The sequence below is a fragment of the Anopheles maculipalpis genome, chromosome 3RL (assembly GCF_943734695.1).
Source record: "Anopheles maculipalpis chromosome 3RL, idAnoMacuDA_375_x, whole genome shotgun sequence".
Taxonomy (NCBI): domain Eukaryota; kingdom Metazoa; phylum Arthropoda; class Insecta; order Diptera; family Culicidae; genus Anopheles; species Anopheles maculipalpis.
Window position 1 is genome coordinate 15,131,493 of NC_064872.1, and position 25,039 is coordinate 15,156,531.

At 44.9% G+C, this 25,039-nt stretch overlaps 2 protein-coding genes across 2 annotated transcripts in view; one reads left to right on the top strand and one right to left on the bottom strand.

The window, feature by feature from the left end:
- Window positions 1-25,039, top strand: part of LOC126565704 (bolA-like protein 2) — a 139,518-nt gene that overhangs the window by 19,729 nt on the left and 94,750 nt on the right. The window lies entirely within an intron of this gene.
- The window catches only part of LOC126564149 (box A-binding factor-like), a 203,606-nt gene continuing 178,905 nt past the window's right edge, over window positions 339-25,039 (bottom strand). Inside the window, exons 3-8 of the mRNA XM_050221096.1 lie at window positions 2,467-3,048; window positions 1,826-2,372; window positions 1,628-1,752; window positions 880-1,456; window positions 646-782; window positions 339-562 (exon numbers count right to left, since the gene is read on the bottom strand). Of these exons, the coding sequence (XP_050077053.1) occupies window positions 392-562; window positions 646-782; window positions 880-1,456; window positions 1,628-1,752; window positions 1,826-2,372; window positions 2,467-3,048 (2,139 nt within the window). The 3' untranslated portion in view covers window positions 339-391. The remainder of the gene's footprint in view (window positions 563-645; window positions 783-879; window positions 1,457-1,627; window positions 1,753-1,825; window positions 2,373-2,466; window positions 3,049-25,039) is intronic.

Here is a 25,039-nt window from a genome sequence, read left to right on the forward strand (position 1 = left end):
CAGTGTGACACTTCTCCTCAATAAACGAGTATTTTTGCGGGGTATTTTTGCCATGGTCTGTGGGCGCGCGCTAACGTAGCAGCTAAGTAATGGTTGTATAGTTGCCGTTAGAGCAGCACTAGTTAAAGGTAGGAGAGCGCAGTTTTGCAGTTTCTAGCTGATAATATTAGTAGTTCTAGGTAGCGTTGGCTCAAGCTACCAATCCAACACTCAAACTCCCGTTCTAGATCACTCCTTTCTTCTCACAGGATAATACCGCCGGCGTGCCTGCTGCCTTCGTCGAGCGGTTTCCCTTCCTGGCGGTCCCGTTCAGAGGCCGCCGTGGCAAGGGTTTAGAATTTTGGTCGCCTGTTGCTGCCGGGCGCTGCAACTGCCCCGTCGGAAGCTTCCGTCAGTGCTGCGAGGAATCACTACCGAGCTGGGTCGCCACTAGATTGAGTGGCAGGTTGCAGGAGTCCAGATCATTCTCGGGCCCACTGTCGTCGCCACCATCGCCCACCAGCAGCTCGCCACTACCGTTCGCATCAAAGTTTTGCGTCGCACGCAGATAATGTTGGAAGGCCTGCAAAAGGGTACAGAAATTGCATTAAAATCGGCACGATGCATGGTCTTGTCGAGTGAACGAAGAATGCGAAGAAGTCTTACATTTGGCATGGTTAAGTTGGGTGGTGTACTGCGGGCAGCTTCTTGCAATGCTTTTATATGGTTTTGCAGGGTTTGTAGATCAACAGCCGTTTCCACGCCATTGTCCACGATGTCTCCATTATCCTGCTTGACGGATTCTGCAATGTAAAGCCATACCCCACGCCATAGATTAATATCCATCCAGACTGTAGACAAAAAAAGGATCTTCCGGACTACTATTCCCCAAATACTTACTCCTTCGTGAACTTTTGTCACCCTTAGGGCGCCGTCGTCGCGTGTGGATTGTATCACGGCGCATCGTATGCGGTCGGTTGACGCCGTGCAGCTTAAAATATAACCCGCACGCGTTACAAACCATCTCACCGCGCACATTCCGCCGCCAGATGGTGGTAGTCGTCGTACCGCAGTTCGTACAGGACATGTCCTTTTGTTGTGAGTTTTGTTGTTGCTGTTGCTGCTGTTGCTGCTGCTGTTGCTGTTGCTGCTGCTGCTGTTGTATTTGTCCTGGTGTCATGGGTTTGGGAAGTATTAGCAGTGGACTGCTGTTGCCGGATGCGATACTGTTCGTTTCGGACCGAGCTGCTCCACCGCCAGTTTTCGCAGAGCTCGAATGCTCCGCCACACGGAACAACACATTGCCAGAGGTTGTACTCTTGCCGGTGGAGTGTTTTATAGCCGGTCCTCCTCCGCTGACTCCGTTGTTGTCGAGCGATGAGTTGGGAGAGTTACCTTCCACAGGTGTTCGACTTGGGCAGGACTGTTTCCGGCGGCCGCTCTGGCCCGTTTGATTGTGTCGGCTGATTTCGTTTTGCTGAAAGGAGAATAAAGTTAAGATCCGTGGTTTAAAACAGCACATGCGTTTAATGAATGTTGTGTAAAGTAGCTCTTTTTTAAAGAGTGGAGGATAACTGCTCACAAACACTTGAGTGATGAGGTCTCCCGGTACCTCTCGATTTCGCTACCAAACAAATCCTATGCGTACCTTAAGCAGTGCCAGTCCTGTACCAACCGGTACAACGGACGGAAACTGAATACCGAGATTTCTTGCGTTGATCATCTTCCTTAGGAACGCTGTCGCTTCGTTGCCTCCTCCATTCACGATGAGATCTAAACAGGGTGGAAACAATATTTAATAAACCCCTCTCTTCATTTAGCCACAGAGAACCAGGTAGCTACTTACTATTTTGCGCCAATGTCTGCCATAATTGTGCCACCGCCGGATCGGTCGCGTCCGTTAAGCTTCCAAAAGGTATCTGGGAAACTGCCGAAGCTAGCGCCGCAGCAGCTGCTGCATGATGCTGATGGTGCTGCTGTTGCTCCTCGATGGAGTTCATACTGTCCGGCGTTTCGCGTCCGAGCTGATCTAGCTGCTGCTGGTGCTGATGCAGGTGGTTGTTGTTGTTGTTGAGGTGAAGACTGTTGCGCAGCTTTAGCTCGTCGGCAGTACATTCGGAGTGTGCATCCTGCGAGGATATGTCCATCTGCAACCGGCCAGAGTCACTGCTGTCCACACTGTCACTGTGCTGGCTGGCCTGATCGTCCGCCACCGTCGCTGCCAGTTGCTCGATAATGTTTTCCCGCTTGATGAAGTTCTTCTTCACTAGCGTGGTGGCAGGAACGGTGGGCGTGAGGACCACGTTCTGTTCCACCTTCATCCGCTTCATCGTAAGATCCATTTCTTCGCTGCTAGGGGTACGCTTTAGATTGTTCAAAAGGTATTCGTGTGGCTGCTGAACAAATAAATGAGGGACATACGAAGGGCGAGATAATGAAAGGTTAAGTTTATATTTTTAGTACAACTGCGCAAAAGTAAATGCTTACCTTTATCACAGAAGATTTAATACTTTGCGGTTGCTGTGTATGCTGATTGTTAATGTTAATTTGATACTGTAGCGATTGCTGCTGCTGCTGCTGCTGTTTCTGCTCTGCGAGCAGACTAGGCGATTGGGGGTTCGAGCTTGGCGGCGAGATGATGGCCTTCTTGCTGATGTCCATCAACACCGCGGCCGTCTCGAGATGCTCCTTCTGCAGCTGCGTCAGGTCGCGCACCTGAATAAGCGGCTGTTTTGGTAGGTTGTTTTGCTGCGGAAATAGTTGCTGATGCTGTTGCTGTTCCTCCTGCTGATGGATGATGGTGGTCGTCGTCGTGGTCGGCTGATGTAGTACGCCGGTGGAAGTAAGTTTCATACTCTCGATGGGGATCACAGATACGGCATTTGCTTCCAGGTTTTGTAGATGCGTTTTACTAAGTACTGAGGTAACTGATTTTGTATGATTGTTATTGTTGCGCAGGGCTTGCAGGGCGGCGATTGCGTCCTGCTCGGCCGACGCCTTCAGCGCAAGCGTCGCGGGCGACGAAGCAATCAAAGTTTCCAACTGCTCGGTAGATTCGGCGAGTATTTCCTGTGGGCAAAGAGAGCGAATCGGAAATCGGTGCGAGCAGTTAGTAAGATGTGTGGAAAAATTAAATATTACTGTTTAACGATTGGATGTCCAACGTAGAATACTTTGAATCCACCGGTATCATGATACACGCAGCTAATTAATTGCCTGTTTCTTTATTCCAATTTTGCGCAGCAAAAAAAAAAACTCATCTTCTTCTATCGTGTCCACGACCTGAGATGTGTCCTATTTTGGCACACATTCGTGATCTCCACCGAACCTTTTGAACTTTCCGGCCATTCGTAATCGACCACGATTTGCATCCTTTCGGCTACATCGCTTCGAAAATACGGCGCCCAAGATTCTTCTTTCCCATTGGCAGCGATCACTGATTGGCGCATGTTGCATACGGCGAATTCTTTGATCTTCCCTTCTTTCATCGATGCTACCATGTGCATAAATGATTCACGCAGTGGCCGTTTAATTTAACTGCCTTATTAACCACTCGCATTCTCGACTATCTGGATCCATAGTCTTCCATTTTGAGATCACTTGAGGCACTGTGGCTGTAGTACGGATTTCGGGATGAGGTACATGTTTTGACAATCTCTCAATCAAAATCTCTGTTCCTGCCGGAGGGAGAACACACATCGTACATTTCCTGCGATCGCAAATAATCAAACGCGGTTGATTCGAACGACCTGTCTGCCCACGTCGTGAAGGAAGTCATGTTCAATACACCTTTTATTCGCCAATCCTGGTATCTTCTCATACCTTAAGCAGGCCATTAGCAGGAAAATTAATAACGACTATCGGAAGAGACAGAAACAAAGCCCCAACCTACTCCCGTTGATTGAAACTCTAACCGTCAGCAGGTAGGTTGTTCAGGATGTTTCCTAGTTTTTTGTTCATTGGGTGGATGGGTTTCTGTGTGTATGTTGTACACGATTGACTATCGTCCCCCACCCACCATCGAGCGCCATCCTCTACCACGTATCGTGTTCGTTCGCCCAGGGGAAGAAAAGCCGCTTTCCTTTATAATTGATCGTAAAGCCCGGGCAACAAACGAAACGGCCGTACGCTCTTTTCGCCAACGCTCGGTTTCCGATTGATGCAATTAAATGTTTAATTAATGCAAATAATATTTACCAATAAATATGTTTGCTTCGTAAACAAGCTGCGCAATGGTGGGCAGTATCGCGAACCCCGATGGGGGTGTGAGTGTTAGGATATTGAACGTGGCGGCTAAATGACAAGCAGGCAATGTTCCTCTGCTATAGGAAGTGCGTGTAGCACGGCAAAAGTAGGAAGCCAGTGAAATCGGGTAAAAAAATAAACATAAATAGCCGATCCGTGTACATTACACTTTTATTAGACTGTCCATAACGTTGATGAGCCGTCAGGTTTTGAGCCGTCGCTGGGGCCGTTTGTGATGAAACCGTAGTGCTTGGCTTCGTTACCACCGATGGCCGACCGGTTAGAGATCGGGAGAGTTTGGTTTTATTTTTGCATACTGTTTCTCCTCCCAACGTAATTGCCCATTATTGGAACCATTTGGAAAACTCTTTACTGGAATGTTTGTTTTCTTTGTTTGTTTTGGTTTTTTTTCCTAAGCTCCGTTAAAGTTAACGACTTTTAATGCATAACTTCGTGTTTGTGTGCTTACTCTGGCTGATTGGTGGAGTGTTTGTTCCGTTTATGTTTTAATGACTTTGTTTTATTTATCATTTTATAACACCTGTTAACGAATGGAAGCTTCTGCAGAAGTGTTATAGGCTTTATGCTTTAACTTTAAGGAACAGAAAAATGAGTCGCACATCTTCTCCTTTTTGGCTTAACGACCTCTCTCTCTCTCTCTGCTAGGTTAGTCCTCACTACCCGTGGGAGTGGGAGAACGGTTCGGATTTGAACCCCTTTACGTTCGGGCCGCCTCCAACGTACACATCTAATTGCTATTACATTTTAAGTGAGTTACCGTAGGCCGCAATACAGTCTGGTCTAACAGGCGCCATTTGCACGCTTTGCGGTTATTAAAATACAAACGATCGATCACATAATCGAACGCTATCGCACCCAACCGATGGCCGTAAGGTTTTAAATCATGCAAAAAGTGACGTAAAAAATGCTTTCCTACAATCACGAATTTATTTAATGAACCAAATACAATTCAGGAAGGAAGTATGTTTTTTTTTCTCGAAAAGCAAACTCAAACGTTCAATAAAAAAAATAAACTGGCCGAATACACGACCAAAAGCCTCCCCCAATCACTAGTGGCTGGCAACGGGTTGGGTTTTATACTTGAAACTCCCGCCAGGCAATACAGCGCGCCCAAGCCGGCCTATGTGAGCATAATCGATTATGATTCGATTCAGACGCACACACACACACACAGCGTCTTGCAGGCAACTACAGAGCTACTACACACAGCCAGACAGCAGGCCTGCTGTACAGGCGAAGAGTGGCCCCGGAGTGGTTGTAGAGGTGTAGCGCAATAGGAAGGAAAATACCGATCAAAAACTGACGATAATCAGCTAATTAAGGCTAGGTAGCGCTGGCTGAGAGCTGGACCGGGTGTACCGGGATGCATCTGGGAGGACGGGGAAGCCCAGCCCGAGGATCTTTTCTAGCCCAGGTCTCGCGGCTTCGTACCGGTAACTGTTAATTAACACGAACCCCGGGTGATTGATGTGCAGCCGGCGGTGTTGTAGAAGCGTTTGGCGTTTTTTTATTTCTGAATGCCTCACACTCTCTCTCTTTCTAGCTTCTAACCAACGAACCAAATTTCCTAATTCCAAAAGGCCCAGTAATGGGTGCCTAGCAGTACCTATCATACGGCTCAAATTTTGGCATAAAGATCATGTGCTATTGATCGGGGATTGCACGTGAGCGATGTAGAGTGTGTGGGCTTGTTGGTGTGAGAGAATCACGATCGTAACATGAAAGCGATATAAAAAATAATGATTAATTCAGCAACCAAGTCGCAAGAACCGAGCTCGACATTTTAAATATGGGACACGCTAGTTGTTAGAGCAATCGTTTTTTTTTTTTTTTGCCGTTTGCCTTTTCCATGACGGAGATCAAAAACATTGCTACTATCTTCGTTCAAGTCGATAGAGTTGAAAATCGAATTTTGAGCTATGGAAATTGCCATACAGCTGCAACATTCCAGTACATACCGCAACATAATCGGGGAGCCAGGTTGGAGGATAGCCGAAAGAGAGGCAACAAAATAAAACAACACAGACTTTGTGTAACATCTCCGGGACCACTCCCCCGATCCGGTGGCGAAAAACGAATTCTGTAGCCAGAAAGGGTTAAAGGTTAACTTTTGCCACCCGCAGCGACGTTGGCATTATTCTTGGCATAAAACTGGCACAAAACAGACGCGCTGGCTGTCGATCGAGCGCCGTCCGCGCCCGATGAAAATGTCACCGGCATCCCGTCCGGGTGGATGATTAATTCGATCGCATTGCACTGCAGGGAAGGGAGTGTGATCGGTCTGTGTAAGGACGGGAAATGGTCCCGTGACAAGCCGGAGGATGTGTATGTTGCGCTGCGGGTGGTCCTGCTGTCAAATGGGTGCCATTATTAGCGAAACATTCTATAAGTCGTGACGGGTTTTTGATAAAGTATTACGAGAAATCAATCAGTACGTCTGTCGAGAAATCGAGAAACATTAAATTTGAGAAGTTTCCTGAAGAGTTAACTTTTGCTGAATAAAAACTGAACAAAATTTCCAAATTTCAATTAAAAATTTCATCACACACTGCTCTATAAAAAAAAAATCAAAACAATAAATCATCTTGGACGCTGCATCTAGAACGAGTTCCCATTTTGGACCTTCCGGGAGCGCCCGGTTGCTTGGTAGCCTGTTTCCGTCGAGAGCGAAAGTGTAATACTTCACTTGGCTCACCTTCATTCATTCATTTTTATATTTCCACGCGCGACGAAAGTCGCGTAAAGGAAAATCCCATTCGAGGAGTCACTAAACGCGATCTCGCGTAAACCCTCTCGCGCAACCTGGATCGATCGCCCCCCTCACCCAGTGCAATGCTTTTGTCTGCCTGACCAGCTCACCCAACAGTCGTATCGTTTATGTGCGCTCCCACCGCACCCACCACCAGCAGGAGGGATATGGCGGGTTAAAAGGGGAGACACCGAACGGCAGCATAAAGCGAGCATAGCAAAGAGTGAATGGACAAGCATAAACGCGAAAGGGGTAGGCGCCGAAAGGCAACAAAATGAATCAGCAACGTTTGTGGATCGATCGGCGTACAAGCGGACTATTAGGAGGGAACTCACTCACTCACCGGAGTTGGGGGTGTGGAAAGAGCGTGTGCGTGTATCTCTGTGAGTGTATATTTATGTTGGTGGAACTGTTTTAGTTTATCGTCGGGGCTGATGCAGTTAATGTGGGCGCCCATACCCCCAGAACGAACCGTTGGGTCAGCAACGTTCGGGCAAGCTTGAACGGGAAGGTAAAATGCCATCAGAACCAGCATAACGAATGATTTAAACGAGGAGGATGGGGTAGGAAGTTCCTGCCAGAAAAAAAGGGGACACAACCCCGCCAGGAGACTTCATGCGGAGCCACCAATCGACAAAGAGCAAAGCGAGTGAGAAGATGGAAAAAAAGGCCCCAAAGCACGCAGCTTCGTATCGTGGGAAACTGGCCGAGCGCGCGCAACTCTTTAATGCGCCAGTTTTCGCTGTACAAAGAGCGAACGCTTATCATCATCGATATGCGCGAGCCGCTCGTGTGGCTATTGTGGGGGTAGATTATTATGTAGTGCATTTGACGGGACCGATTCACGATCGTGCCCGCAATATTGTGCATATCTTACTGGTCGAGCGTTTTGTTTGCATCTATTTTCATAAACCCCGTTCGGATCGCAAACGGTGCAAAACGGTTTCACTTTTATTTCTGTTAGATTTCCCGGAAGGGTACTGGAAAAGCAAATACTGGCCACTAAAACACACCTATCTTGGGTTCAGTAGTTGCACTTGCTACGTTTGCAGCACACTCCGTAACAAGGGCATTTGCATACTTCTGCGTATGATTTATGCTTGCCTGCCTTGTGCCTAGACAAGGTACGCGGTTGCGTGAGAAGTGAAAGGATTTTGGTGATTTGTGTGTGCGCACCGGTAGCTATAGGTGAATATCATTTCGTGGCGTTGGATCTATTGAAGCGTACTGTAGCTGCCGGACCGATTGTGTAAAAATAAATTACTTCTACTGAATAGCTAATAGAGCTAGATCTCAGGTTTAAGCAGCAGCTGCTGGAGTTAATAGATGAAGATATGCATAAATTATGATTTAGAACGGATCGGGCATCATGCTAGGTGTATCGGGATTGTAAGGTATAATAGAAGCATTTTTATTGCCAATATATCCCTTTAAGTTTTGTTGCGCTAGAGCGGCCAACGGTTCCCATAAAAATACTCATCTTGAACTTCAAAAATTATTCTTGTCTAATAAAACCGAGTAACAAAACCATTTGCCCTATTACACAGCAACACGTATCTTTCTGTAATACAATCCATCGTTTGCCTATTGTATGTAAAGTCCATATACCCAAAAACCTCCACAGGTTCCAACAAAAGAAGACGTAACGATAACTTCACGCCGAAGGAAGGAAAAAAACCCTCGCCCTAACCATACGCTTCCATCCTATCAATCTCCTATCAATCCGCATCAACCGTCCCGGGTGTAAGGAAAGATCATAAAATTCCAACACAAACATAATGAAAAGCGGGCTCAATTTCTACGCGCTGCCAGACTGCACTGGGAAGGTTGTCCCGACAAAATCCAAAAATCTCACGCTTCTCTTCCACGTTCTCTGCCGGGCTGGACGCAGGAGAAGAAATGAATCAATTAATCATGCCCGACGGAATTCACTTCCTGTGATACCACCACCATTGCTCTAAGGCACCGTCGGTATGATTACCGCTGTGCTGTGGTAGTGTGATAAGATGATGGGACACAGCATCATCAGAAGGGATTCTGTCGAGTCACGAAAATCCAGAAATCCTAGAGGTGTATACCAACGCAACTGACATCACACCGATCTGTGTGACTGACGTGGTGTCCGGTGTGCATAGTTGGATAGAATTTATTTATCTCTACCGGCTTCGGTCTGCCATATTCATCTGCTTCCGGCGAAGCATTAAGCTAGTGAAGTATTTGATAGTTTTCAAATTCTATGCTGTGTTGACCAAGGCTTTATTCTTTCTTTGATTTTCTTTCACTCGATTGGATAAGAACTACCCGGTACGGTAGGCTTGTGGTGTGGTGAATATAATCTGTCCCATGTAGGATCATCGCCATGCTTCCGTCATGGTTTGTTCTCAGTCAGTTCGAGATGGGACGCAGGCTACCAATTCGTCCGCGATAGCAAAACAGACAAAACGGATGTTGTTGCCCCGACCACGGTACAGTACACACACACACCTCACGGCAGTAACACGGCAGAACATTACTCACCATGATTAGGCATCTTCCGCTAACGAACGACCGGACGAATGAACAAATGGATGTGTGGATACTGTTGTCTCCGAGCTACCAAAAAGCCGGCAGCGTACCACACCTTTTCCCCGTACACATCTCGTCACCTGTATACTTTGGGAAATGCGTTGATGATTTCCATGCGAGGTTGCTGATGAGATGGCGCGTAATTCTAGGTGCTATTCAACAACCGAGGGTGTACACTAAGGGGTGTATGCATACGGAAGTACCAGAGAAGACTGCGGAAAACTAGCGGGATAAGATAACGAACCTTGGCAGAGAAAGACAAATCACCGATTTCGCTGCGTTCGGGCGTGTTTTCGGTTCTCCAAAAATCCGTTTCGCTCCTCAATCAGTCACAGCCATGCTGGAGCACGCACACCTGGTGATAGAGAATTATCTCCGGTCCGGGTCGATGTAATCAGTCAAGTTTCGATTTGACGTCCATCGTCGAGGTTCGATAGTTCGCTTTGCTGCACGCATTATACGGTTTGAACCCTCCCATCCGGGCCCGTCGTCCCATCATCATTTATCCAGCGTGCCGGAATCGATTGGTTCGTTCGAAAATCGGATAAAAGTTCTCCACGTTCCGGACGATCTGTGCGCCATACGGAAAGTGTGGCCATCGTTCGGTGGGTTGTGGAATTAATGGAAGTTCTTCGGAAAAACGAACAAAGCTCACCGGAAGCGGAGACACTAATCTGCATACAAAGCAGACGCGCGCTTGAAGACCATCTGTTTGTTGTGGTTTTGTGATTTGTGGCAAGCGTCCTTGGGCAGCGTTGTACATTCTCGCTTTCTGGATGCTGCCTGTGTTTTGGTGGGAAGCTTACAAAACTCCCTAGAGCATTAGTGATCCACTAGCAACAATGAAAGATTGTATGCGAATGTATGCCTGCCTCTCAGATTCACTATCATGGCTTGGCTCTAAAATAGTCATAACCTTAGGTACCCCACATCGAGAAGGAAGGATAAAAAAGAGAGACTTGCTAGAGAGCTTGCGCCCGCTTCAACTCCCAATGATAATGATAAAAAGGAAGACCTTAATGCTCTGGCAAACATCAGAAGAAGAACATCCTACTCCGGGAGCTAAAGGCAGGAAATGAACGTTAAATGATTATGGTCCGCGGACGCGAACTTTGGTACGACGTGGACGGGATGGCTTGAACCTGGACCGGAGCGGGTAGTTTAGGTAGGAAGCGAATCAAAATTACGTTTCTGGTGCGATAGAGAGACTGCTTAAAATATGTGCTTCCATACCGAATCAACCATCACAAATGTGTGTGTGGCGAGCGAGGAATGATGGGTGAGAAAGTGAAACGTTAAATATGGCCAGGCCAAGCTCCAAGGCTTTAAAAAGGAAACTCCCGAAAGAAAGCTTAGCGTAAATGCTACTTTTCCGCCGCAAAAGGTTTTTGGGAAGTTTTCAGCATGGACAATGATCCTTTTGCCCGTTGCTCTGTCCGCGCGCGTCCATAAACAGCGAGCAACAAGCTCCAGAACTGATCAGGTGATTCTTCGGACATCAAACCATAACGAAGCCACAGCAGGAAGGTTTCGGGTTGTACAATTTGTGTACCCACCAACCGCAATTTGGATTTCCCCCGACTTCGTCTAGAGTCGACACTGGCTTTTTTTTATCCACCGTTTTTTTTTTTTTTTTGATAAATGAGATTCAAGACTTATGCGTTGATAGAACTACCTCACTCATATTCGGGACCGATCCATTCGAGTTCTGTTCGTTTTTTTTTCACCCTCAATTCCACGCCATCACCATCACGTTACCAAGCAGGAAATGATCTTTGAATGGGTTTCGGCAACAGAGGAATGCGCCACAATATCGCAAGGAGAAGTAATGCGTGAGCATCAAGTGGAAGGCAATGCTTTTTGTTGTATCCTCACATCTTTGTGTGTAGTCACACTGATACTGGGGTGTCGTTTTTTTGAAGGTTTCTGCCTTGAGTTTCTCTGTATACGAGCTTGCTGGCTGTAGTAATAATGCTTCTGAATCACCGACTCGCTCCGGCTCACGGTGGATCAGGTACGCTCATGTACGGCGGCAGCACCGAAAAATGTGCTCATTAAATTGTGATTGAACCGCGAATTGAACGCAGCCAGGGGGGGAGGGGGACGGGGGGTGCTTGGAAGGGCGAGGCACAGACGAATGATCATTGGGCTGGATGATTAAGGAAATCAAACTAATCCAGAAATGTTTCACCGCCGGGCAAAGCGCCGAGAGGGAACGGTTTGAAAAATTGTTTTCCATGGTGTGTACAGGAAGCGAACCCATTTGTCATTAACTAGACGCTTTTTTTGTTGGGAGGTAAAAAGATTCAAAACTTTGGGATGTTTGATTAGATTAGGTATTAGAAGCAGTAAAACATGTGAAGCAAGCTCTCGAAGACGACTGTTACATAGTACAAAACATGATTCTTTATGCTCCATATGATTCGTTACTTTGCATGCAAGGCTCGCGACGCACGTAGGTCGCTCCCTCCCAACGATTGCGTCACAAAATTAAGATCAACATCTATCGCGCAACCGTTTGTAAAATGGCATGGTGTAATTGTTCTTCCATTTCCAACCGAAAGCCGCCACACAGGACGGAGCGGAGGGAGCACTGATAGCTACGCCGCAGCAAAAAAAACCGGGTTAGGGAAGGGCGAAGGGAACCTTAAACGGACCAGCCAACCAAATCGATGAGCATGGGCTGATATATTTTAAAAGCCTTCGCCAGCGAAACGCGCGATCGTCAGCCGGTCTGTCCGCGTATGGAGCGCCATTTCGGCTTGGGGACTGAAATAGTTACGCTTTGCAATTGCATGTAATTAAAATCGATAAAAATAAGTGCTTTCACGGGCGGGGGAGTGCGTAACGGGTGGCGGGAAGGCGGAAGGGCTATGGTGGATGCGATGGTGGATGAAATGTTGCCTCATGCGCGCATTTACGCGATTAGAAAGAATGGGTTGTTGAGTTGTGTGCTGCTTCAATGTGTGGTTGTTGAGTTTGCCCTGATTTTGGTTTTTTTCGCTTTGTGCTTTCGATTTGCTAAACCATACAAAAAGACGAGGCTCAAAGTAGGGATGGGTTTATTGTGCAAGTTAACCTTTTCCTATGGAATGTCGGAAACGGTACGCTACAATTATATGCCAGTTATGTTTTATTGCAGATGTCAACCATTCAATTGAACTATATTTTTGATAAGAGGCAAAGGTTTTGGTTGTAAAAAATTGTGCAAACTTTAAAAAATACTACACTTACACTCAGCATAATTTTTAACTATAGTCATGCCAGAGGATTGTCCAGATTCCTTGAAGAACCTTAAATCAATCAATTTATTTCCTTGAGAGTTCTCTAATTAACACCAACTGCTATTGTTCCCTCCACAAAAATCGCAATTTATCCTTGCGAAATAATTAACCTTATATTTTATCATCAAGAATCTCAACTCTCGACACACACACACGCTTTGTTGGTTACAACAGCATATTTGCTGGCAGCAACATCCAGCAAGGGCCATTACAATATTGTACAACTCATGCGCGTATAGCTCACATGAGCTTGTGGCTCGTAGTCAGTCGAGTGGTAAAAGATTTTATCAGATCTAGCTGACACAAACCGAACGAAAAAAAAGGCACTCTTCTCCGTGTGACGGGCAACCGCCTCCTCTGAAACAGTAGTAATAAACCCCCTTTATGAATGGTTCCTTCACATCGGTTGCAATGTTAGTTTGATTTCAACCGAACACACAAATTAGAAAATCTATTACACAGCAACGAAACAAACCTTAAAAATCAAAAGACTCTCCCCAACATCTCTAGAGACGGGGGTTGCAAATTTTGAAAGTTTCCTCAATGTGCTTCATTGCTTCAGATGTTCGATCTGATCGATGGTCACCGTACGAACGATTCGTAGTCGTAGATTACTATCCGCTTGGAAAAATCAAATCAATTTACTGAAAACTAATCGGAATCGGTTCGGAGGAGTTGTATTTTGTTGTTGCTGCTCCCTTCGATTCCACTCACAATCTTCGATCGACCTCGCACCGTCTCGTCGATCACACACACACACAGTCTGATCAATTTGGTTTGCTGCGGTTGTTTGGCGAAACTCACCCTTTTTGGCGATGAATTTCCATTCGGATTTGTGTGGCAGTACGATGGTGAGAAGGACAAGTGAAGCCAAGAACATAACAATCGCAATTGAATGTCAGCCGGAAGGTGTTGACAGCGAATTCACGTTTGAAGTGTTTATTGGAAGAAAATGGTTGATTAAGTAGTTTGATGCTAGACAAAACCGAATTAAAGTATGACAAATACAATCATTTGACACACGCAAATGATTTAGAAATCACTTTGAATAGTAATTCTACTATTAAAATACTGATTAAACAGCTAAATGCTTTCTCGTAAATAATGCTTAATTTGCGTGAATATTCGACACGTATCCTGGCACAGTGTGTGCTACGTGGGAGGGAAATAATTTATAGCATCCATAACATTTCCGGCACACATGTAGTGTGCAATATTGCTACAATCGTTCTATTATCCGCATCCACGCTTGCGTGTGGGTCATGCAGTAAGAACGATAACACCGATTCACGCATATGAGACATTTTGAGTGATTCAGTGTTGAATTGGCAGCATCAGACATCATCAGACATCAGGGCGGTGTTCGCTAAGTTCATATCGGCTACCTAATGCAATCGGCAATAAGAGAGTATCTTGTGGAATACTGATAAGTTTTTGGAAGAATATTCCAAAAATCGTTCTAAATAAGCCATCTTACGTTTCTGTTTCTAATTCCCAAAAGATTTAATATTTCAAAAAATATGTTTAAAACACCTTAAAACAGAAATTATACTGAATTGGATACGACCAAAACATTACAACAAACCCATTCCTCATTAACATCACAGAACCCCATTCTATCGGCACGCAAGCTATCGACATTTTTAAATCTTTGCCTCTACCTTTCCAGCAACCGATCAACGAGGAAGAACCGCCCCATGCATGCACATGTGCACATCGGTACCATCGGTGCATCGAACAAACAGATAAACATCGTTCGCCCAGCCTACCCGGCGAGGGAGGTTTTGATGGATATAAATGCAGGCCCATCACTGTTACAGTGCATGCAACGGTGGTAATGCAACGTCACATTAAGGACCGCAGATGGATGCAACGAGTGTGTGTGTGTAGGTGGCGACCCGGTCAACAAACGAACTGTCTCACCATCATTCTCTCTCTCATTCCCCTTGAGCCTAACCTCTAACGTGTGTGGTAATGTGTGGCCACAACGTACGAAACCCTTCCGTTTGCATTTGAATTCACATTCGTGACACGAGCGAGTGACTCACGACGCGTATGTCTACGTTTCGAGATGCTTTCAGTGGGTTCGATCGGTTTTGTGAGGGTGTTTCCAGCATGTTTGCAATTGAAAACATCCCATTTTTTTAAGGGCACGCCAGTTTGAAGTTAAGGTGATAAATAGAACAACAGCTAAAAGACGAATCCTTCTGCTTCGGACGCTTGGAGAAGAGAAACGCATGTGCTAAAATTTTCTAATCTAATTACAATTTCAATAAACAACAAGGTGTCAGTGTTGGCGTTTGAGCCATAACGGTGCATTCGATTTCATACTGTGTCGATGCCAAACGCAACCCCGCGTATGTGGTCTGCTGTCTTTTTGGGGAAGATAAATTGCACATGGTAGTCGGCTTTATTTGGAACCCGTTTGATTTGCGTTGTTCGTGGTAAGAAATAGGAATTATTAGGAAGCGAGCAATGCTAGGAAAGCGAGTTGGGATTCTTCATCTTAAAATTGTTGCAAATTAGAATAGGTTCAGATGAATTTCGTTAGGTTCTCTGGATCCGAATCGCCATATGGAGCATTTCTGTGCCAGATTTCACAAATCCCCGCATGCTTCCTTCATTGGAATATAGACGTTAGACTGAGAAGATATTTTAAGATCAGTAATTGTGGAACAAAATTATTTAACTCGCGAGGGCCTTTTCCAAGGATCTTATAGCTAAACTATCCCCATACATGGATTATAGCAAGTATTCAGCGGAAACTGAGGCAAAGGTTTGTAGTTACCAAGGTATAAGGAATAAACAATATTTTATTGAACTAGCTAAGTCTTATCTTTCGATTCTTATATCCAATTTTTAAAGTCATTTATGTCAAAAGTCACATGGCAGCTACTACTACTAAAAAAAAATCATTTTTTTTTTTAGCAAATCACCAATCATCATTGCTAGGACACTACAGGGCGTTCGGGATAATTTTGACAGTTACATTTTTGTTTATAACTCGTGATGGAGTTGGCATAGGAAAACAAGCAGTGCGTCATTCGACAGCTAAAAGTGTACGGAACAAGCAGCGAAAACATACCGTTATAAAAAAAATGCCAAAAAAGAGTACATTGTGGAAGCGGATCACATGCATCATGATGATCCGCGCCGGACGCGACAACCGCCGACACGGTTAACACCCAGAACAACCGGTGGCTGGCTTACTGTGGCCAACGGCAGACCGTACGTGTTCCAGCAGGATTCCGCTCCGTGCCATACAGCCTCCAAAACGACAAAGTGGTTGGCGACCAATTTCAACGACTTCACCGCGCCTAATGTGAGCTCAGGTCCGTTTTCGCGGCCCTACCCCGCAAAACTGTCGCCAGGGTTTGTTGCCGGTTCCGGAGACGGGTGGAGGCCGTAATAGAAGCCGAGGGCGGATATTTTGAATAAAATGAATAAAATACATGGTAAACTACTATTTCTAAAACAAAAACAAAAATTCCCCAATGATTAATTTTACCATAAAATTTTTTTTCTTTCTCCGTAGGTGATTGTCAAAATTATCCCGAACATTTACAATTATTGTCCATGTTAAAGGCTAACTGATTTGTTTAGAATGTCTTTAGTAAAGAAAAAATGGACCTAGTTTCGGTTTTGTTATGCATTTTTGTGATGATGCTCGTATTAAGATACAACTGTTAATTTGAAAAATTATATACATTTATAGTATCTTTTTTAATATTTAGGTATAAACTGACGAAAATATGCAAAAATCATGCAATCAAATAAATTATTTTGTAGGATATAGTTGAAGGAAAGGTCACAGAGCATTGTTTGGCAATTCTGTGTTGGTATTAAAACCAAGATTTTTCACTAAATTTCATAAGGGGAAGTATTGGGTTTGCTTCTAATGTATTTGAAAGGCAAAGACTATACAGTTTCTTAAATCTATTTAGAAGAATTATAAACACACGCATAATTATTCCTTTCACAATTACAAACATAATAAGCCAAACAGCTAGAAAGTGAAGTGCACATATATCTTTATCATTTAAATATAGCCTCACAGCCATAAATTGTACTTGTACGTTAAAGCATAAAGTAATTAACAGCAATTACCGTCCTTAACCCGGGTAAAGTATTTTCAAACAACCGCCATTTCATTAACAAAAAACGGCACTTGTGCAGCGCAACGACTATAAAACCGTGCCAGCCCCGTGCACCATTACAACGAGAAGAAAAATAGCAAAGCACAGGTTGAACTAGGCCACCGAAGGTGAAATAAATCATTTTCTTCGGCGTTTTGCATTTCTGTACTGCAGTTTCGAGAATGCACCCGCGCTCTTTGGCAGACGGCGAGTTGTGTTTTTTTGCTGGGTAGTTGCGAGTGTCTCGTTCTGTGTTTGACCTCGCACCCAACATACACCAAGTGAGGGGGAGCATCCAAAATATTCTCTAATTCCACCCTCACACACTCGCGACCGATCTTTCTTGCTGCCCCATTAGAGCAGAGATCGGACCAAAAATTGCTACCACTCATTTTAGCTTATTCCCCCCTAGGAGAAGACAAAGAGTAGCGTCTTCTACAAGCTCTTTGTTCGCAGCAAAAGCAGCTTGTTCGTTCTCCAGGACACCCTGGTTACGCCCGGCCGCGAGGAGCGCGTGGAGGTTGAAAGAGAAAAATTATGTCTCGGTCTAAGATTAATTGAACGTAGCTATTTTTGGAGCATTTCCTTCCATCCGGCGGCAGGCGAGGGTTACGGGAAAAGAATGTTCTTTTCGCTTTCCGTTGCGTCCATGGTGTGGGCAACGCATCGACCGAGCATGGAAAACGCAGCGCTGCGAGTGGATGATAAGTGCGTCTCGTTCTTCCAAGATTGGTGTGAGATTACTTACGAAGAAGTGGGAAAACTTCCCTCCCCCTGCTAAACCCGGGGTTTCGGTCCAAGAACGATTGCTCTGTGCGAGGAACGAATCCGTGGTAACTGAACACCAGAAGAGTAATGATGCTGTTTTTCTACCGCAATGTTGGCACAGACGTGTCTGGCGGCGATGTTTTCACTTTTCAGCAGCAACTACCGCGGGCTCGCGAAGGAAGTATAACGAACTTCTGGGAAATCTCAAACACAAGCATGCTGGATGCAACACATTTTAGATTCTTGCGAGCGAAGTTGCAGCTGCAGCAATGATAACAAAGCACCAACAATCAAGAATCGAAGAGGTGAAGAGGGGTGTGTTTAATGCACTTGCACAAAAACCTTTAAAAATTAAATAGAATTCTATTTAATACGATGAGCACTAGAATTTTTACTTCAATCTTCCACAACACACAGCAACTCCGAGAATAATCTGATTTACTTCACCCGAAGCAGCGAGAGAAGATGAGCGTTTGTCACATTTTCACCCAATAAACCATGTTAACTTGCAAACACTTGCAGCACACACATTCTCAGACGCGGCAATTGCTGCACCTTGGTGATGCACCGCTCTCTTCACACTTTGCCACTTGCATCACCCTCTTCTTCTTCCCACTGACCGCTACCACCACCATCACACACACCGGAAACACTTTCAATCACACAGCGACCCAATTAAATGCAAAGCACACACACGCTCAACCAGATGCGCCTGCCGATTCCGGAGGGTGATGTATTGGATGATGGAAATTCGATCGCGCACGATCGCGCACACAAAGCCACACAGCCACACAAACAATGGGAGCACCGGAAATGCACCGGTGCGGTCTTCTGCCCGTCCCACGGTCTGTGTCTGTGTGTTTGTGTATGTGAGCAGACAGAGAGGTGCGATTGGATGCTTTTTAGTCGAGTGGATATGGACGGGATTTGCTTCGTGTTCCCAGTGTTTACCATTTCCGGTCGAAATTGGCCGTTCGAGTCGGGCAGATAGAGACTTTTTAATGCATATTATGCCACACAGTAATCACGAGATATATCACGAGGTTTGGGTCGTAGGGGAAATGTTTTATGCTTCTTCGAAGCACTGTGCTGATGTTTCCCGTATTTTTTTGGTTGTTGGAGATATATTCAGATTAAAGCACGACATTTCTTTTTATTCCCGGTAGTATAATGATACACAAAGACACCCCAATAGCCTCCACAAAACCCGATGGAGTTCAAACGCTGATAAACGTATAACATTTTAATTTACTTATTTTCGAAATTCCTTCACTCCTATGCAGACACGCGATCGGAATATTTAAAACACTAGCTACCCTCACCGAGAATTTAAACCGCCAGAACTCTGGCCTGCCAACGACAACGCAGAGCACATCATATTATTACCTTTCACAGCAAGAACCCGCACGGCACACACACGCACAGCACAGATTTCCTTTTATGCGCGACGTGATTGCGCTGCTAAAGCCCGTAACATACACGCACAGGACGACCCAAACGCTCCCTCCGCTTTGATCCGCTGCGTTTGATGTTTGGTGCGCGTCGGTTCTATGCTCCGACGCAATCAAAGTGCAGCAGCATGTCTCGCACAGAACAAGCACAAAACGACGAAAACAAAAAAAAAAAGCAACACAGAGGGCAACCGAAAAAAGCAAACAAAACACGCGCGGGGACTGCCGATCGCCGACGCGCTTTTACGGGGCCCGGCGTGCGGTCGATGTTGCTCCGATGCTCCGACACACGCGCTCACACTACACACGCCCGGCACGGAGTCTGAAATTTAACTGAATGGTTTAAAGAGATCATACACAAAACATACACAAAACATGCGGATTTGTTGTGCGTTGTTTCCCGCCTCCCCTCTCATGCTGTTGCTGCTAACCAACCCCACACACTCCCTTTCCTAAACAAACTGCATTCGAATGCGATCGTATGAGCAGGATGGCTGCATGGATTGCGAACGAGCGAGACCACTAGAGACGCTCGGGTGGGTGAGTTTTAAGTGTGCAAGAGAAGGCTGATTGCTGTGTCACTCTTTCCTGTACGGTTTTTCTCTCGCGAGAGCTCATTTGAGTTGCTGCACAGCAGCAACAAGAAAACCGATATTCGAGCAGTGAGTGCTCGATTTCTAGTCGATCGCTCTTGGGAGGGTGTGGGAGAGCATGAGATGGATCAAAGAGAGAGAAATATATTGGATAGAAAGAGCCGGGTAGTGTTAGAAAGAGTAGACAGAATGTTTCTTACTACGATGAGTGAGTTCTTGCCGAAATGCCGGTTTTGGGATTCATTCAAAGATCGTTCATTGATCACGTTTTCTTTACAGCAGATTTCATCTTTTTCTTATTTGGTTCTGCAACCTCGAAAGGTCTTGCGGGCCTGAAACATTTCTGGCTTCCCTTGACTTAATTTTTAATCCATTGCTCATCCATTGTCATTGAGGATAGAGACAGTCCTGTGTGGATGGGAATGAAGTCCGGAATGGATTCAATACTCGATCTTGCCGTGTGAAAACCAGCGATGTTAACAACTCGGGCACCGAACCGCTTCAAACTTCTATTAGTTATAGTTCGCGTAATTTTTTGACGTAAAGCGTTTTGACGCTGAGCGTACAAAGGAGCTATAAATATTTGAATTTTTATAGCAAAGTTTGCACTTATACACATTTTTAGAGCAAATATTATTTTTTATTATTAAGTAAGAAGGCACAAAATTTTTATTTCTAATACGTGTATAATTTTTTCAATGATTTCAAGTTAGTTTAAAATGCACCAACTCTGTTAAATAAACGGTTCCATAATTTGGCCAAAACACTTAAGCTCACCCATTTCTTTTGGAAATAAATTCATAACAATTAGGAATTTCAGAACTTTGAAAACACATTTTTAATCACATAAATAAAAAGCATAATACACCTAAAATTATAGTAATAACGAGGACTACATTACATAAAATACCATGCCTTTGAAGGGTACACCAGAAAAACCAATCTAAAAATGCTCACCCCATAATAGCCAAAAGGGAACAATATCATCTGTTGCCTGCGATCGAAACATGTCGAAATGTGATCTCTATGCCACGTTTGCACAATCATGTACGCATGCAAACGTCACGCACGCGAAGAAGAAATCCGTCCCCACCTTCTTCGCTGACTTCGCTGACGCGCGATCGTTTCAATGAAATCGATTGATGGTGATCATGATTGAGTCATACGCAACAACACATCACTCACACACATACACACACCACGAAATACACTCACCTCATCCCAAGGGGGTGTATCGATGGCACCCCGACTCCCAGCTTTGAGATCGTGCTGTTGCCTTCTATCATTTGTCTTCCTAATTCCACACTAAAAAAAAAGGAAAAAATCCTCTTTCCATTGGTAAATATGACGCGTGTATTTATATATTTTTGCATCGAACAATTCTCTTCTTAAATCGCCAGCAAACACCGGGCCAAATATCTAACAAACGTAAAATCGGCATGTGTGGGTGGACATGGGTCAAAAGTTGTAAATCGAGAAAAAAAAAGAATTGCGCTGACATGAAACACACATTCACACCATCTCCACTTATAGCACAACACGCGCCTGTAAACACTACCGTGACACGCCAATACGCGCAATGAAATACGCGAATTGTTCGGCTAAAATCTCCGAAAAAAAAATATCATCCCATACCAGTAAAGTGTACCAAGGTTTTGGAGATTTTTATTTTGGCTTTGCTCCCCAGCTCAAGTGGCCGTAGAGGCGTTGGAAGATTGATTGAATGAATCGCTCAATTCGTTCGCTTGAAGTGATAGATTTTGTTGTTGCTGTGGTTAACTACACGAGCCACAGATCCAATTTAGAGAAAAAAAACCCTTCCTTCGCTTTAAAAAATGATATTCCCCCTTATCCATGGGTTTGGCGGCACCTGGGAGATGTCAAATCGCGGCATCCCCATGGGCGGACAATCGCTGACCTACATGTGCGTTTTATGGGCAAATAAATTGGGAGGGCAAAGGAATAAAGGTGTGCACTAATAAATACCCATCAACGAAGTACTCTTTTAAACTGACCAAAACTGTGTTCCTACACAGTGCCTTGCGCCATTTATCAAGGCTAGCGACAACACTGTACCCAGGCTAGAAACACTTTATCGCGTAGGTGCGTGTCCGAGATGGATGGCGGCTATTGTCCTTCTGGTCTGGTTGAAATGTCCTTTTATGGCATTGAGAGATGCCATTATATAAGTCATTGTCTAATGTTCCACTTGAATGTTATAACAATAAGTACTTAATATCAATAATACTACGCTCATTCGTCCCGCAAATAGATAATGACGACATAACCCGCCTTGTTACAAGATAAAAGCTCGTTTATCCTCGTTATCAGTTTGTACAACTGGTGTTAATTACAACACAGTTATAAAAGCGGTTGCTGTATACCTTTTGCCAGCGCTATCCATCCAAACCCAACTCGCCTAAACTGCTCATTTTCATATCCGAGGGTGAAGAAGAGAGCGCTACCGTGTTGCTGCCACCTCGCCATCATCGGTAACGATGATCGGCACCTCGGCAGAAAGCGGAAAAAGCTCTTTTACAACGCTAAAACAACGGCGCAAACACGGTACGCAATCAGGCGGTGGTAAATTATGGGGTTTTGGCTCACCTGAAGGGTTATGTTTACATGAACGAGGCCAATTGCACTTTGCGGCCAAACGGTTTAATGCACAGACTTGCGGGAGGTGGATTAATTGAAATTCCTAACCCTCGGTGTACCAAGCAGTAAAAGATGCTTCCCTGCGTTCGACCACTGGTTTCGTGCAATGTCCTGACGAACTGTAAGGGTGCGAGAGAAAGAAACACGAGCTGAAAACACTTAAAAACCCACCAAGAATCAAAGCAACTCATGTGCTGCACCATCTGGGCAGTTTTTTAGGTTGTTGTTTTTGTGTGGGTTCGTTATCCGATCCGATTCGTTCTATCCTATCAGCTGTATGCTTCAAATCCCTATCATTAGAGTATTGCTACGAATGGGTAATATGGCTCGGTACACAGTAAAGCACCTTCTCATCATTAAAACGCTTTCCTTTCCGGATCATGTGTGCATTAGATTTGCCGTTAATTTCCAAAGCCGATCAGCCCGAAAAACACAAGCATTAGTGTGCTCTCGACTCGTTGTGTTACGGTGCGGTACACGGCCCATGATTTGTCCATCGTTCATTCTTTACGCTAAAAAGCAAGTAATGGTTCACCACCGTACTGTTCCGCTTTGTGCCAAGATTAAGGCTAATCCCGATGCGACCGAAAACGGGAAAGGATTGGTATGCAACGATTGCTTTCCGGGGATGTCAAGCCTCACAATAAAACCGTTACCGGAGACCCAGCAACCGCATTGATGTGTGTGTGTGTGTCGAAATATTAAGGGCCTCTCGGGGGTTTCAGCTCCGAAACACTGTAAACATTAATTAATCTGCTTGTGACTATACCGCACTAGCGAGAGCTCATTCGAGCAGAAACACGAAATGTGGAGCATTCTAAATGCGAAGCAAAAGAGAGCCCGATATTGATATATTCACCGCATCTTAACCGAAAGCTTCAAATCAAAAGACTCATCCACAAAGCGGTAAGCGACGAACCCGCGAACTTTGCTGACCTCTCTCGACTCTATCGAACGCGATTGGCCCACTTCGGGGTTACGTTTTGCACTCATCTCTTGAGCATTTTAAGATCTTCAAATCTCCCTCCCCGTCCTTTCCCCTTTTGCACCCGACCCGCTACTCGTTATGCTCACCAACGACTGATAATAGTTTTCAATTACTCAAATCGCTTATTATGTATATTTAAAGCAGTATTAAAAATTATGAGCACTTAAAAGTCCAACCAGGTTCGGCAGCAAGACTACCAACTACCACCGGGTTATGCGGGGTTTCGTCTCGTTTGCAGAGTAACACAGGACGCTGTCCATCTTCGGAGCTCCATTAGCATCAGCTTTTGTTTAATATCGCTTTTTTGTTGTTGTTTTCTCTTCTTTGCATTGCTTTCAAGCACGTGAAAGAAAAAAAATCCATCAAGCATCGATGAGCCAGATATAGGCCTTAGCGAGTTAGATCTATCGATTGTTCACGGTGCGATAAAAATCTTTTTTTAGGTTAGAACTAAAAGGAGGATAAGGCTAAGGAGTATCAGAAAATGGACCTTGATTTTTCCTTACTTATAAAAAAATTGTTGCAACAAAGTTATAGTAGAATTGAGTGAGAACTTTTCACAGGAAAATGTTCAATTTTCGCACAAATAATTATCCGACTCTAACTCCAACGAAACATTCATTTTAAAAGTCTGAAGCAAGGAATATTATTACGTGAAGTTACGTTCACCAGTTGACCAACGTATCGATTGCCAACACACTTAAAACAAAACACAGACTCAATATCAACCTGCTGCATCATTATTATCGCCCCAAACGGGATGCATCTCATCCGGTCGGCTCTTGTGCTCATTTACTACGTCGCTACTATCGCTCAAGATGTAGGCCCAATGCTCAACAGTTGCCCTACAAACAAAAGATGGTTCTCCCTGTCTCTTTCTCCACAAAAAAAAAAAAACAGACCGCTCCAATACGCACGCACACGCGACTTCCTTCAAAGGGTTTCCGATGTTCACGCCGCCCTTCATATGTTATGACACGGGGTGGGCTCTTGGTTTGCAATTGACGGAGTCCGCTTTACGCGCCGTACCGACCGATTGCCGATTATGTTTTCTTCCTTTACTACTCGCGCAAAAGAAGAAAAAGAAAGCAATGTTTCTCGTGAATGAATTTGCGGTCCTCCTCATCATCAATAAGCACACCACATACACAAACACACACACAGTCAGATAGACGGAACGCGAAATGGACCGTGCGGTGTGCAAGCTTTTTGAATGGGGAATTGTGGCCGGCGAGCACAATCTTCCGCAGCGTGCGCGAGAGCATCTTCCATGGCTCTTTCGCGTGTCCTTTACTTCTGTTTGCCACCGTCCAGTTCGGTGCCGTTCTTAGCTGCACGGGTTTGTCGGATTCACATTCCATTCACTTCTTGCGCCTTTTTGGTGGTCCGGGTTAGCGTGAACTTTGCGTTGCGTGTTGCGTGGAGAGTGTGTGCTGCTGATGCTACCAGTCAACAGTGATCGATGGTTCGCAACGAGTCACATCCGGAGGTTGAGAAGTTTGGGGTGCATGATGCCGCTTGTAACACCGAGCAACTGTATTGTTAAACTGACTTAAAACATCACCAGAAATATTTTATATTTATAGAATTTTTTTAATGTTA